This window comes from Camelus ferus, chromosome 7, assembly GCF_009834535.1.
Source record: "Camelus ferus isolate YT-003-E chromosome 7, BCGSAC_Cfer_1.0, whole genome shotgun sequence".
Taxonomy (NCBI): Eukaryota; Metazoa; Chordata; class Mammalia; order Artiodactyla; family Camelidae; genus Camelus; species Camelus ferus.
In genome coordinates this window covers 3,644,262-3,660,287 of record NC_045702.1, presented here as the reverse complement: position 1 = coordinate 3,660,287, position 16,026 = coordinate 3,644,262, and the positions used below count along the sequence as shown (strand labels likewise).

The 16,026-nt window shown below is 47.9% G+C and overlaps 1 protein-coding gene across 2 annotated transcripts in view; it reads left to right on the top strand.

The window, feature by feature from the left end:
- DPP6 (dipeptidyl peptidase like 6) overlaps positions 1 to 16,026 on the top strand; it is an 846,041-nt gene that overhangs the window by 68,937 nt on the left and 761,078 nt on the right. Inside the window, exon 1 of one of the 2 annotated variants that reach the window (XM_032483045.1) lies at positions 9,628 to 9,945. The exons of the other annotated variant lie outside the window; for it this stretch is intronic. Within the exon in view, the coding sequence (XP_032338936.1) occupies positions 9,895 to 9,945 (51 nt within the window). The 5' untranslated portion in view covers positions 9,628 to 9,894. Of the gene's footprint in view, positions 1 to 9,627; positions 9,946 to 16,026 lie in introns of those variants that run through there. 2 annotated transcript variants of the gene reach the window in all.

Genomic DNA, 16,026 nt, shown 5'->3' with positions numbered 1-16,026 from the left:
CATATCATGAAAGGTCAATTTTCTTAATGCAAAAAAAGTCATACAGGTCAACTTGAGGAAAAATAAATAGCCCAACAGGGAAAAATAGGCAAATATAATCAAACAATTTATAGGGGAAAAAAACATATAAGGAGATGGGTTTATCTTAAATATAGTATTTTAAATGGTATTATCTTAAATAATATTAAACAGTAAGTAAGATTTATCTAAAATGTTTTATTTCTTCTTAAAGAAATACACCTGTTAACCCATCTCTTGACATGCTTGGCATTTCATGTTTCCTTTATTAATTAACTATGCCTGTGACGCATTGCCTTTTATTTCCAATTTTAGTTTCTTTAAAATTTAAAAATCTTCTAAGTGCAGAATCCTTCTAGGGTTTTCCTTTTTCCCTCTCACTGTCTTTTTAAAAAGCTTTATAGAGATAAATTTTTCATACAGAAAATTTCACCCATTCAGAGTGTACCTCAAATAACTTTTAGTATGTTCATAGAGTTGCGCAGCCATCAACTTCATCTAATTTTAGACTAAAAAGAATCCTTATACCCATTTGCCGTCTTTCCTGGTCTACACTCATCACAAACTCCGCTCCTTCCATCCCAGCCCTCTCCCCTGTGTCCAGCTGTAGGCAACCACAGCCATCTGTCTGCAGATTTCCCTGTTCTGGACATTTCATGCAGATGGAACCACAGACAATACGTAGTCTTCCGTGACCGGTTTCTTTCACGCAGCATGAAATGTTTATAAGGTCCCTCTGTGTTGTAACATAAACCAGCACCTCATTCCTTTTATGGCTGAATAATATTCCATTGTGAGTGTACATCCCACTTTGTTTAGCCATTCATCGATTGTGGACATTTGGGTTATTTCCCCCTCTTGCCTATTACAAATCCTGCTGCTGTGAACTTTTGTATACAGGTTTTTGGTGGGCACATGTTTTCAGTTCTCTTGAGAATGTGCCCAGGATTGTAACTGCTGGGTCAGATGGTAACCTTACACCAGACATTTGGAGGAACAGCCAGAGAGTTTTTTGTTAATTTTGCTTTTTTATAGACGTGTAGTTGATTTACAGTGTTAGTTTCAGGTGTATAGCAAAGTGATTCAGTTATACATATACTTTCTTTTTTTTTCAGATTCTTTTCCATTATATTTTATTACAAGACATTGAATATAGTTCCCTGTGCTCTACAATAGGACCTTGTTGTTTATCTCTTTTATAGACAGTAATGTGTGTCTGTTATTCCCAAACGCCTAATTTATCCCTCCGCTGCACTTTCCCCTTCGGTAACCACAGTTTGTTTTCTATGTCTGTGCGGCCAGACTGTTTTATAGCAGCTGCACCATTTTACGCTCCCACCAGCAACGTACAACGGTTCCAGTTTCTCGGCACCGTCACCAACAGGTGTTATCATCCGACACTTTTGTTACAGCAGTTTTAGTGGCTGTGAAATGATGACCTGTTGTGCCTTTGAGTTTATATTACTTTCGTAGAGAAAGAGAAGAGTCAAAGTTTTATTTTTAAAAATGTGTGCCCCTGACCTTTTGAGCAGGCAAGAAACAACGTGGCGTGTGTGTGAGCTTCAGCCATAGACTTGGGGTGGGCAAAAGCCCCAGGACTGATTCTCCTTGATCACTGAGACAGATGACAGTGTCCTGACAACTGTTCGGATTTTCCTTCCTTTCTGGACATTTAGAATCTCAGGCTCAGAGAAAAGAACTCTGGCAAAAGTCAAGAGATCTGCATGTTCCCTGCTCGCTGCGCAAACTGAATGCATAATCTTAGAAGCAAATTAAAATCCCTCTTTTTACCTCCAGACATTTTCTTTGTCCATCACGCTCAGTCTGTAAGTGTTGGGCTATTTCTCTTCTACAGAAGATTCCATGGGAACCCTCAAATGTGTATTCTGCTCTCCTGGTTCTGTTAAATAGATGTTATCTACAGGAAGTTTACATCGCCGATGAGAATAGGATTCTCCTACCCTCAACAGCTTAGATTTTCAAATAATTTGCTTATTTACGAAGCTTCTTTATACAGCAATCCTTAATGTATACAGAGCTGTCAATAGGTAATGCTCCTTATAATTCATTAAGAAAGTGTTTAATACCAACAAAATTCTGCAGGGTTCAGGAGATCTTTGTTGGGATAAGGAGGCAGAGTTAGCTGAGGGGGGGAAATAGCCGTGGATTTAGCCTGGAATGTTACAGAAGTGTGGTTTGGCCAGAGATACGTGACCCAGGCTCCTCAGCCCTTCGTTCGTCCACTTGTGACCTGGGTTATGGAGTGGAATACACTCATTATGGTTCAGAGACACATGTGAGGAGAGAAGAGAAACCCTGACCCACAGGTGTTAGGGTCCACAGAAGCCTGTTACCCGAAATGGAAGACCACTCCGGCCAATCTAATGTGGAGAACTGGGTCAGAATCACCTCATTCCTGAGAACTTCATGATTTCAGTGGATCAAGAAAAATAACCCTGTTAAACTGAACGAGGCCAGAGGCAGAGATTAACTTAAACAGTTTCATTGACTCTTGGTCTGCTCTCCCACAGGAAAACACGGCCCAAGATAAAGTTCTTCTGATTACATCTGGGAGGTCCTTTACGTATACCCTTGGGGTTTCCCTGACACATTTTATCAGTCCAGCAATGTAGGTTTAAAAAGAGATTTATCAAAAAACTGTATGATGTCAATTCTTGCTTGAGCGGCACAAATGTCCCTTCACCCATTGTTTCTTCTGTTCGGGAAACTCATATCGAACACCTGCTGTTTATCAGTCACAGTTTGAGAGCTCGAGGACCTGAAGAGAAGCAGGGTGGCACACGCCACCCATCTGGTACAGAGGAGCCCACGTGTGAATAAATACGTGTGATCAGTTCTGACGAGAGCTCTTCCAGCAGAAGAAAGATGAGTGCTTAAGTGACCAACACAGCACTTTTAATGTTACATTATCACCGAGGTGACGCTACGTTTAGTCTCCACCTCTTGGTACTGTGCGGGATGCGCAGCTGTGAAGGAGCAGTTGAGAAATGTGTCAGCTGTGAGCAGAGGTGACATTGGTCTTACGCGTTTTACACCATTGATTCATAAATGACTCTCATCCATCCTCCCTACCACCATGTCTGTGTCCTGGGTGTTCCTGCTCAGGACTCGTGCAGGGGCTTCCCCATGGCCTGGCCTCTTTGCCTTTGGAGAGCAGCTTAGGAGAAGGCATTCATTTTTAAAACACGAATCTGAGTGTGTCATTCTCTCCTCGGGGACCACGGGCCACCCTCACTCCATTTCCCATAGGAGACGGCTCACAGAGCTGTCACTGCGGATCTCAGTGTGTCCTTCTGCCCTCATCTCCATCACCCACCCCTGCGTCTGTGTGTTAGCGGTCTGGACCAGTCATGAAATTCCTCTGCTGGCCCTCCCTTCCCCCAGCTCCATGATTCCCTAGTTGCTAAATTTATGTTGATCCTTTGAGATGTGTTTCAGCTGTCACCAGCTTTCTCTGATATTGGCCCTGAACTCTCTACAAGCCTTATTTATTTTTCCACATCATGTTTGTTTTCTTAATATTGTTGTTGTCGGTACTGTCCATTTTGATGTCTCCCCCAAGACCCTGTGAAATCCTTGAAGATGAAGACTCTTTCCCAGAAAAAAATCCCTGTGTTGGGTGTATTAGTAGTGTTGCTACATACTTTAATTTGTTTAATTCCTAAAGGTTTTCTCTAAACCATTGTTATCATACCTGTGCCAATTTTAAAATAAATACTGACAGATTACATTTTTTTTCTCAGAAGATATCTTCCTGAAAAATTTATGGGTAAATCAAATTACATAGGATGAATGATGTTGTCAGTGCAATAAGAAAGCTCACATTTTAAAGAATGTCAATAATGAACTGATCTGTGAGTACAAGAATAGTTGGTGATGAGAAAAATCACTCTCTTTTCCCATGCACTGTGATGGTTAGTTTTGAGTCAAGTTGAGTGGGCCACAGGGTGCCCAGATACGTGCTCACACACTTTTCTGGGTGTTTCTGTGAGGGTGTTTTTTGGCTGAGATAAACATTTGAATCAGTAGACTGAGTAAAGCAGATGGTCCTCCTTAATGTGGTGGGCCTCGTCTAATAAGTTGAAGGCATGAATAGAACAAAAAGGCTGAGTACAGGGGAACCCCTACCTGACTGCTTTGAGCTGGGAAACATCAGTTTTTCCTGCCTTCAGACTGAAACTGAAATGTTTTAATTTTTCTTGGGTCTTGAGTCTGTTAACTTTTGGACTGAAACTTACAGACTGGCTCTCCCCTGGGTCTATATATATATCTTCTGTTTCCTGGAGAACCCTAATAAAGCCCACTTTGACTTCCACTTTTATAAGTTAGGAATCTCCCGTGTTGCATTTCCTTAGACAGTGGCGTTCACCTAGGTGAAGTTAAACTTTTCGTAGTAAGTAACAAGAAAAGAACGCTGATGAAATGACATGATGAATCTATTCTTCTGTTGTAAACATTCCCTGAGGTCAAATGTGAAACTGAACATACTGCCAAAAGTCTTAACTTAAATCAAAGTCACTTGAGTCAAAGCAGTCGCTAATGCCAACGACACAGAAATTAAGGATGGAGCAGAAGGAGGGACAAAACCATGTCTCTGTTACAGCAGGTTTGGAGAGAGCCCATCGGAGTTAAAGAATGTCCATGAGGCCACACTGAGCAAAGGCAGGTGGGATAGAGGTGCCTCAAAGCATGGCAGGTCCTATCTGCTCAAACCTCACAGAAATGCAATGATGAAAACCATGGGATAAGCATGCTCTTCTTGTAGGGAAAAAAGAAAGCTGGACATACAACTAGAGAGATGAGCCAACACTTATTGCTAAATATAGGACCACATTTGCATCCCATGTTCATAAATGCAGCACAGGCAAAAAAAAAAAAGCATTTTGAGCATGGGAGTGAGGAGAGGGGATCTGATGTCTGTGCCGTCTTACAATATTTCCTAATCTAATTTTCTCATAAAATGTAATATTCAAAAATAATATGGCACGTGAGTCTTCTTATTTTAAGCATTTCCTCCCAGACTCTGGGCATCTTTCTTTCCCCTGGACCCTTCTTTTTCTGTCCCCATTCTTTTTCTCCCCACAATGCCCCAAGTCAATGGCTGAACGCAGATAAGGTGCAAAGACTGAAAGGTTAGGACTGGATATTCAGAGTTGCTTTGCTCTTTTTTTTCTATGCAATGTTCCCACTTTATGCCAGCTTTTAGTCTTATCTTTCCTGTAGGACTTTTTGCCAGAGGCCAGGCAGGAATAGGTCCCAGGAGTGCCAGGCAGTTTTGGCTGATAGCTGTCCTGTAAGTGTTGGGAAAAACATTGTCTCCTGGCAGAATTATTTACTTATTAATTAATGTAAAGTTTAATCCGTAGCATTCTGCTTTTCACTTCTAGAGATAATTAAAAGGAAACTATCAAAATGACAGGTTAAAAAAATTTTGTCCTATATCTAGGAATACATTTAACCCAGGAGGTGAAACACTTATACACTGAAAACTATAAGACATTAATAAAAGAAACTGAAGGCACAAATAGATGGAAAGATATTCCTGTCCAAGGGTTAGAAGAATTCATACTGTTAAAATGTCCATACTACCCAAAGCAAGCTATAGATCTGGTGCAATCACTGTCAAAATTCCAATGATACTTTTTACTGAAATGGAGCCATCTTAAAATTTGTATGGAACCAAAAAAGGCCCTGAATAGCCGAAACAATCGTGAGAAAGAAGAACAAAGCTGGAGGCTTCATAGCCTCTGATTTCAAACTGTATTACCAAGTTATAGTAATTAAAACAATATAGTATTGGATTCAAAACAGACACCTAGATCAATGGAACAGAACGGCCAGCCCAGTCTCTTCAATAAATCATGGTGGGAAAACTGGACTGCCACACACAAAAGAATGAAAGTGGACCACTATCGTATACCATATGTAACAACTCAAAATGGATTAAAGACTTGAATGTAAAACCTGAAACCATAAAACTCCTACAAGAAAACACAGGGGGTCAGCTCTTTGGCATTGGTCTTGACAATGGTTTTTTGGATTTAACACCAAAAACAAAGGCAACAAAAATAAAAATAAACAAGTGGGATTACATCAGACTAAAAAGCTTCTGCACAGCAAGGGAAACAATCAACAAAATGAAAAGGCAGCCTACCTAATGGGGAGAAATATTTCCAAATCATATATCTGATAAAGGGTTAATATCCAAAATATGTAAAGAACTCATACAGCTCAATAGCAAAAAAACAAACAAACAAACAAAAAACAACAGTCTGATTTAATATGGGCAGAGGATCTAGATATTTTCCTGAAGAATACATACAGATGGCCAACAGGTACACGGAAGGATGCTCAACATTACTGATCATCAGGTAAATGCAAATCAAAATCACATTGTGGGAGGGGAGTGCAGGGTATAGTTCAGTGGTAGAACACATGCTTAGCATGAATGAGGTCCTGGGTTCAATCCCCAGTACCTCCACTAAAAATAAACAACAAACCTAATTACCCCCCCCAAAAGAACCTCACAGTGAGCCATCCCTTCACCTGTTAGAATGGCTATTATGGAAAAGATAAGGAAAAACAAATATTGGTGTGGATGTGGAGAAAAGGGAACCTTGTGCACTATTGCTGGGAATGGAAATTGGTGTGGCAACTATGGAAAACAGTATGGAGGTTTCTCAAAAAATTAACTACCATATGATCCAGCAATTTCACTTCTGGGTATTTGTTCAAAGAAAATGAAAATACTAACTTGAAAAGATATATGCACCCTCATGTTCATTGCAGCATTATTTACAATAGTCAAGATACGGAAACAACATAAGTGTTGGTTGATGGATCGATATACACAGAATGGAATATTATTCAGCCATTAAAAAGAATGAAATCTTGCTATTTTTGATGACATATATGGACCTTGAGGGCATTATACTAACTGAAATAAGTCAGACAAAAAAACAAATACCATATGCACTCACTTATAGGTGGAATTTAAACAAAACAAAAACCAAGCTCAGAAAACAGATTGATTGCAGGGGCAGAGGTGCAGGGAGAAATGGGTTGAAGGTGGTCAAAAAGTACAAATTTCCAATTATAAGATAAATAAGTCATGGGAATGTAATATATAGCATGGTGACAGTGGTAAATAATAGTGTATTGCATATTTGAAAGTTGCTAAGAGAGTAGATCTTAAAAGTTCTCATCACAAGAAAAAAAATTTTTAATTACATATGGTGACAGATGCTAACTAGACTTACTGTGATGGTGATCATTTCTCAGTGTTTACAAATATGGAATCATGTTGTACACCTGAAACTAACATAATGTTATATGTCAACTACACCTCCATTAAAAATATTTTTGTCATGTTTCCTCAGTTTTTCCTCATTACTCCATCATGTGGGATGGGCGAAGCCAGGTTTGTGAGAGAGCAGTTCCAACTGGCCCATTTTGGTGGGAAAGAGGGAAGAGCCCCAGTGAATTAATGCCCCTTAAGATAAAGAAGAGAAAGAATCACCTTAATGCTGCTTAAAAACAGAATTTAGATTGGCAATCTTTTTTGTCCACATCAAGCTGGGTTTAGTGTAGAAGCCAACAGTACACGGATGATCTGTGCCTGTATTCATTTCTAGAGAAAAGCTGTCATTAAAACTCACATAGGAAAGTGCTTCTTAAACCTAAAGGAACGAATAGTGTTACACCTACCACTTTCTGGGCAAATCCTAATCCACGTTCCTTTAAAAGCTGCTTTTCTTTTTTTTTAAATTGAAGTATAGTCAATTACAATCTGTCAGTCTCTGGTGTACAGCACAATGTCCCAGTCATGCATATAATGCATATATTCGTTTTCATATTAAAAGCTGCTTTTCAATTCAGCTTTGGTTTACCTGTTTCTTCCACTTACCTCTTAAACCAAATCACTAGTTACAAGTATTTTTCACCTGTAACCCAAATGCTTGCATGAGCTTATATATACATATTATATATGCACGTGTAATGCTTATATACAATGTTTAATATATGCGGGCATTGTGGGTAATTTACATAGAATTGTAATTGCTCAGAATTTTCTGCTTGAGTGTGGGCTGGAAACTGACCTCTTACTCATTCTTGCAGGCGATTTTTTTGTGAATGCAAAAAAAAACAAATCCCTCCCAGCCTCATTCCCGCCACTGCCCCACAGGCGAGAACGCGCGCGCGCGCACACACACACACACACACACACACACACAGGACAGTGAGTTCGACCCTGTGATGTCGATTTAGGTCGGTTGAAATAGCTCCAGTCCCGATTTTGCCGCGGCCTGGTCCTTGGTGGAGGAAAGCCTCGGCGTGGGGAGACAGCCTCCCGGCCCTCTTCCCAGCGGCTTGGGCTGGGCAGCATTTGAATTTGACCACCCTCTGCGTGCGCGCTCTCGGGTGCGCAAGTCTGTGTGTGGCCGGGGGAGCTACCTCGTGCGTGTGAAAGATTCATCCGCCCAAGAGCGCCCAGGGGTCGTGATGAGCGAACCCAGTGCGCCGTCAATGGGCAGCCCGCCCCTGGGGGTGGCGGTTGGGTGGAGGAGCGGAGCTGGGGTTTGGGCTCCGGGGCCAGACAGACCCCTTGGCGCGGCGATGGGCAGTAGGAAGCAGTAAGGATCAGGTCCAAAGAAACAAAGACGCCGGAGGGGCCATGGCTGGGGCGGAGGCCGGAGGGCGGAAGCGGCGCCTGGGCAGCCAGGTGTGCGGACAGGGGAGCCGGCGACGAGAGCTGCCGCTGCCCAGCAAGGTGCCCCGCGCCGTGGACCTGCCGCGGTGGCAGATTCGGCTGCAGACCCGGAGTGCAACCATGGAGACGCAACGTGTGTCCCATGGTAACCCGAAACAACGTTATTTATGAGCCCTCTGCTTACCCCTCCTTTGCTTCGCCACACTTGCAGCCGGCGTGCAAGGCGGCGCCCGCTCTGCCCGGCCTCTCCCTCCCCTCCCGGGGCCGCAGCCACGAGGTAGCCGCAGCCGAGCCAGGGTTAACGCCGGGCGGGAGGCGGCGGCTCCACCCGCGGAAATCGCGGTAGTGCCTGTTTGTAAAAACCACGCGTGCGTGCGCCGCACGCACACCCGGCCGGCGGGGAGGGAGGGGGCGTCTACCCCAGGAGGGGATGCTTGGAGGGGCTCCCAGTTCTACCGAGACAGTTCGGCTCGCTTAACCTTGGTGCAGCCCGAGACTCCCTGGTCCAGTGGGGTTCAGGGAGAGCAGCCGGTGTGTGTACGCGCGCGCGCGCGCGTACACACACAGATACACACACACACACACACACACACACACACACACGCCCGCCCGCTCCTGTCGTCGCCGCCGCCCTGCCAGGGTCCCTGCCTTTGGGGACAAGTGGGGCGCCAGCGGCACCCCACACTGCCTGCCGAGCAGCCCCCGAGCCGGCCGCGCCGCCCGGTGTCCCCGCGTGCGCCCCGCGCGTCGGCGCCGCTGTCGCTGGCAGAGCGCTGCCCGCCCGCCCGCCCGCCGGACACGCACGCTGTCGGAGCTGGCCCCGCGGCTCGCAGCCTCTTCTCCGCGCCCCTGCTCCCTGCTCTCGGCTTTTGTTTAAAGCAGCAGCAACCCCACGCCGTCCTCTCCGGCTTATTTTTCTTTCTCCGCGGCGGCCAAAAAGAGTTGATTGTCATTGTGACCCGCCGGAGACAGGAGAGGGACAGGGGTGGCAGAGGGAGAAACCGAAGAGCCGACAGAATTTTTTTTTTCTTCAAAAGCCAACTCCACCCAGTCTTAGTTCGGTCCAGTCTCTACTTTGATCATCACAAGACAATGGATTAAGTTACTCTTCTCTGGGCCAGAAGTCGGGTTCAGACTTGGGAAACATGAAGGAAAAGGCGATGATTAAGACCGCTAAAATGCAAGGGAACGTGATGGTGAGTGCTGGCGGGCGAGGCGCGCGCGGGGGCCGGGGAACCCGCAGTGAGGAGCGGCGATGAGGGCAGAGTCCCGACCCCCAACCCCACCCCCACCCCGGGAGTGACCGCGACCCCCGGGCGGAGCGCAGCGGCGCCTCCATCACTTGGCACTTGGCACCCTACCCCCCACCCCCAACCAAGCAGCGGCCGCCGCCGGTGTGCGGCGGGCCAGAGGTGTATTTGCAAATTGCAACTTTGCGGCTCAGCAGCCCCTCTCCTTTGGGTGGGTGGCTTGGTGTCTTGGGCTAGGGGTGGGTTGCGCGAGGTGAGGACGGGGCCGCGGACCAGCCCCCGCCGGCCGCAGCGTCTGCCCGAGTTTGCAGCGGCCCCCCGAGTGGCGGTACCGGGGGACCCGCGCAGAGCGAGGTTGCCGAGGCCAAGGGAGGGCCGCTGGGCCCGATGCCCGCGCCGGCCTCGGGGCTGCGAGTCCCCGCGCTCGAGACCTGTTGGCGTCCGCCGAGCCTGCGGTTCACTCGGAGCGGACACCAGGCGCTCTGCTCCGGCTGCTGCCACCGCGGCCGCCAGCCAGGCGGAGCCCTGCTCTCGGGTGTGACCACGATGACTCCCCGGAAAGGGTGACTGTGCCAGCGAGCGTAATCATGGCACATGGTCCCCAGAGGAGGACCGTGCGCCGGGGACACCTCCGATCGGTGGGAGCTCCGGGGCTGCAGGCCAGGGGAGCAGCTTCCCCTCGGTAACTTTGCTAACTCGAGGACCCCGGCGTCCCGCCTCCCGCGCCGACCCTCGCCTGCTCCCGGGGACCGCGCCGCCCTCTGCGCCGCTGCTGTCGGCTTCCTGGAGCGCGGGCAGGGGGTCGAGGGGTCAGGGCGCTGGCACCTCCCGGGGAGGACGAGGAGGTTGCCATCTTGTTCTCTGGAAACGGCGCGCCTGTGAGTGTTTATTTGGCTGATGTTTTAACCCTTTAGGGGTTGGTGTGAGACGCTTGGGAAGAGGGGCTCTGCTCTCACACTACTCGCCCTCCCCCGTACTTGGATATGGGGGAGGGACCGCGAGGTGGGGACTGCCCTGTTACTTTGAAGGGACAGAAGGAAATGCAGGAATTCCTTCAGGTGCAAGGCCTAGAGTCGCTTACGAGGTGGGGGCGGGTGGGGGAGCGGAGGTGTGTTTGAAAGAACCAGGTCAGTGGTCCATCTTGAGGTCTTACTTTCAACAAAAAGAAACAAGAAATTAAAAAATGTATTAAAATTGGACAAATACCCAGAAGGCTTAACCACACCCACAGCAGGACACCTGTTGCCTGGCGGAGGAGGGAGCATCAGCTTTGTGGCAGTTGACCCCTGGCCCGAGGTGTGCATGGGCCCTTAAGAGCACAGTGTCTGTATCCAAGGGGCTATTTTGTAGAACCACCCCCCTCCACCCCCCACCCCCTCCGGCGACAGGCCCCTCATTCAGGGGCCTTCATAGTCTGGTTTTCTGGCTAGCTGACCTAGTTGTTTGTGAAAATACATGTGTCCCTAATTTTCCCACACCCTTTTTAGCCATTGTGTTGTTCAGCATCATTTCTTGTATAAACAGGGCAGAAACGTGCGTGGCCTCATGTTTTCCCATTAAGTTCCCACCCACATCTGTATTTCCTCTTTTATATTCTGCTCCAGTGCACTAGCAAAACCTGCCTAGTTAGGACTGAGGCAAAGAGAGGCTTCACTTTAGTTCTGTGGATAATAATGATGATGCTTTATTGATTCCTCACCTAAATCTGTTGTCCAAGGAGTGTTTCTCCTCATCATGTGGATGGTAATTGTGACATAGCGACATCTTTCTATTACATCCTTGTTAAAAACTTTTAAGGTCTTCCCTCCCACTCCCCCCTCTCTGCAGTGACTTCGGAAGATAAAGACTGAGAGGAATATGAATCTCATTTTCGCTCCAGCTCTGAGTCAGGCAGTTCCAGGGGTGCACACTCAGGCCGCTCGTAAGTGCAGTCAGGGCAGGCTGAACTGCTCCTAGGAAAGTCCACAGCAGCAGCCATGTCTTTAGGACCATCCGTTTGTCCGCCTCAGAGAAAAATGAGACACAAGTCGCACTCAACTTTTAAAGGTTCTGTCAGTCCTTAAATTGATCATTCTGACTCTGCAGTCTGCTTTGTCCCTCTTTTGAAATGTCATGTTCCAAACTAAATCCACGCAGCTTTAAGCGAGTGATCACGCTGCCCCCAAGTCATCGCTCTGAGACTTAGTGATCCCCGATTTTCCATCAGTTGTTTTGGAAGACTGGCTAATCACAGCCTCCCTTCGGTTAGATGACTGGCAGATTCTGCGCGCTTGCAGCTTGATTGGAACTGAGGTGGTATCTTGCATCCCCGATGAGGATGGGGTGATTTACTGCCATTGCTGACAGCCGCGTTGCTGCACATCTGAGCGCTGTGAAAGCGGCAGAGGCTGCCACGTTGTGCAGTGCTGGTGCGTGGACACGCACCCGGAGGTGCGGGCACAGACTCCGTCTCCGCGCAGGGCACTCAGGGCTGACGGAGCTGTCTGGACCACGCCTGAGGTTTGCTAAGTTAAAGGAAGCACTTGATGCCGCCAGAGCCATCAGAGAGGGCCACATCCCTGCACAGCCGGCGATGGACATGCTCCTGATCCCGGTGTCTTCTCACGCCCGTTCCCACGTGCAGCCGTCCTGGATCTGTGGTCTGTGGTCCCCAAGAACTGCCATGCCATCGTCCTTAATAGAAAGTCTGTTTTTTATATAAAATCTTAGCGAACGTTTTATTCCTCACACGTTGGTGTAGAAGTTTAGCACGGGTGACAGACGATTAAGAGAAAGCAAACTTCCTAGCATAGTATCTCGTCTCGCTTTGGGTGAATAAATGAGTAAAAGAAATAACATGGGCGGAACCACTCACAACTCCTATTTTAATTCCTGAGAAGAGTCTCTTTCACAAAATTTATTTCTAACATTGCGAGAAGGGAGCCTGCCACATGCCATCTGCAATTTAATACACCCAGAAAGAGACTGAGGTTTTTCCACTCTCTCCAAGCAAAAATTATTTTTTAAAATAACTGTTTTCATAAAATGCACATTTGAGAATTCATGGGGGGGGGGTGACTGGCATGTTTTCTCGGCCCTCTTTCCTCGATGTCCTGCTCGCTGAGCTGCTGTTTGCGTTGAGTGGCCATTCGTGACAGGCGCATCCTCTAGCAGGAGGCTCTAGGGTCAAGGGAAACTTTATTATGCAGAGGATGTTACTTCATGCTGAATTCCCTTACTCTGCCCGTAACAGCTTTTCCCAGACGTCGAGTTGCTTACTGGAGACTGAGTAAAGGTTGGTTCGAACGTAAAAGTCCCCAGGACTGCCCTCTGCCCTTTGGGGACAGTCTCCCCCTTCCTTGGTGTGTGCTGTTGACTCTGCAAGTAGATGGCGGGCGAGTGAGGTTGGGCAGGCCCGTGGTGACCAGAGGAGGTTCAGAAAAAGGCGGTAAGGGTCAAAGGCCTGTGAGCCACAGGGCTGCCTGAGAGTGTCATGGGTGCTTGGTGCTGGTTTTAAGCGAAAGTTGCAGTTCGGGAATGAAGTTCTTGTGTCAGGAAAGCTGACGTTTGTCCAAGGGCCGCTGGAGCTGGTGGCGGGGCTCTGGTCCCTGAGTGGATGCGTCTGTGGTATCTTCCCAGGTCCTGCCTTCCCATCCTCTGTTGGATAGAAGCCCCCAGCCCAACCGCCCTCTGTGAGAGCTGCTGCCTCCCAGGCCGTTTGGGTGCTGCACTGATTCAGTTCCATGAAACAGGATGACCTTCCGCGTTGATGCCCAGTGAGCAGAGGAAGGGCTTTGAGGTTTATCGATGAGTTATGGGAAGACATAGACCCCCACTGTCAACCCTACATGGGACCAGTGACACTTGTGGGATGGCTTCTAGGGGCGCCGCCCTTAGAGGTGCGGTAGTCCCCCCGTCTGAGGCACCACTCCTGCTCCCCCGTGTAGGGGTGGGCACGCTGGCGACAAAAAAGGCGTGGGGCTGGTTCTAACTGTGAGCTTGGTCGCTTGTATATTGGGCAGAATTTGCCTTCTTGAAATGGGTCCCCAAATTACTTCTGAGGTCCCCAGCTTTTGAGAGTTTATCCCTGGGCTTCCCAGTGGTACGATATCTACCTAGATATTTCTCTGCTTCCTGGTTGTTCAGTGTCTGTTCATGGAATCGTCAACCTCATAACCAGACTCCTCCCAAAATATTGATTAATTCCACCTGGGCAGAAAAAAGAAAGCACGAAGCGGGTGTCATTTCACACGCCTCTCTGAGAAGGTTTGCAGGGCTGGGGAGACTTCCAACACTAACTTCCAACAACAGATGCACAGAGGTGCTGAGATCTCCGGGAAGAAGTTCCTGTTATAGGGGTGGTCAGTTCAGGATGCTTGGTAAATTGTCTTGAGTAGAACCGTCACCCGTAGGTCGGGCTGTCCTGCTTTTACAGAGCCCCATGCAGGTCCTTCCTTCGCGGGTCGCTGAGTGTTCACGTTGGGATGTAAAGTTCCCCTTCCCTGTGCCGCAGTTACTGCCCTCCTTTCTCTGATGTGTCCTGGCTGCTGATTGTATTACTCCAGACGTGTTCATCACTTGGACTTTGAACTCCCTGTGTTGTTGCTAAGACGTGTGGTGTGTTTCCAGAACATCAGCATCTTTGTTCACCCGTGGTCAGGTGCCGTGCAGGGGATTCCCCAAGTGGATGTGTGAATGGACAGGTGTGGATTTCCACACTCAGCGTAAATGGCTTTGGTGGGAAGGGTCCATGGTTCCACTCGTACTTTTCTTTCTTTTATTTAAAGAACTTCTTCAAATCCTAAAGCGTCAGATCACAGGAGAGATTAATCCGACACCCGGTGTATGTTCCACTTACAGCTACAATGAACTTGAAACTTTTGCTCACTTGAGGGGTCACCATGTGTGGTTTTTTTCTAGCACCACCAGGCAATTCTTCAACACCAGCTGGATGTCCTGTAATGCAACTCAGTTCCAACACGGTCCGTCTGGAGATAGCGTCAGATCCCACAGGTTAGGGGCTCAGCCGCAAAAGACTGTCCCCACTGTAGACGCCAAGCTCAAGTCCAGGTGCTTCTGACAAGGGCTGGAGGTCACAGGTCCCCAGGACCCCTGCTCAGCTTCCATTAACGCTAGAGTGACTCACCGAACTCAGGAAGTCAGTTTTCTTGCTAGATTGCTGGTTTATGACTAAGGATATTAAAACACAAATGAGCAGCCATGTGAAGAGATTCAGAGGGTCTTGGAGGGTCGCAAACACAGGAGCTTCTGTCCCTGGGGAGTTTGGGGTGTGTGTCACCTTTGATGGTTCTGGCTCACCAACCTGGAAGCTCTACAAACCCCGTCTTTTTGGGGTTTTTTTGGAGGCTCCATTACACAGGCAGCAATGATCAAATCACTGGCCACTGACCACTGATTCAACCTCTAGCTTCTGTCCCCTCCGCGGCGGTCAGAGGGTGGGACGGAGGGTGCCAGCGCTCTAATCATGGTTGGTTCTCCTGGAAGCCAGCCCCCATCCTTCGGGGATTCCCTGCGGGCACCTTGTTCACCAAAACCCTGTTCTTGTTGAAAGGGGCTTATTATGAACAACACGACTCTCATTTCACGTTAAGGCTCTGAAGCAGTTTCAGGGACTGAGACAAAAGACCAAACGTGATGACGGAAGACGTCCCCATGGCTCTTAACGCTCAGGAGAGGAGAGTCAAAGGCTCTGGAAGCTGGGAATGTGGCTGCAGACCAAACTACGCAACATCACAGTTCAGTAACTGCTCCCTCAGTATACCGCTTCTATGTGGGGAGGGAAATCAGTCTACCCCAGACCATTGCTTTCTTTTCCCTTCATTAATTCAAAAATAAATTCAATGAGGAGTGTTTTGTGAGCTCTTTTGTTCCCGGGAGCCAGTTCTGCTTGGCTAGCAGGGCCACATTGCAGACCTCAGGAAGGGGCACGTCCCAGACCGTGGAGGACACACGCACCGGCTGAGCCCGGAGTCGGGAGCTGGGCAGACCTGGTCAGAACTCCCCTTCGTCCTGTGCTTCCTGCGACGT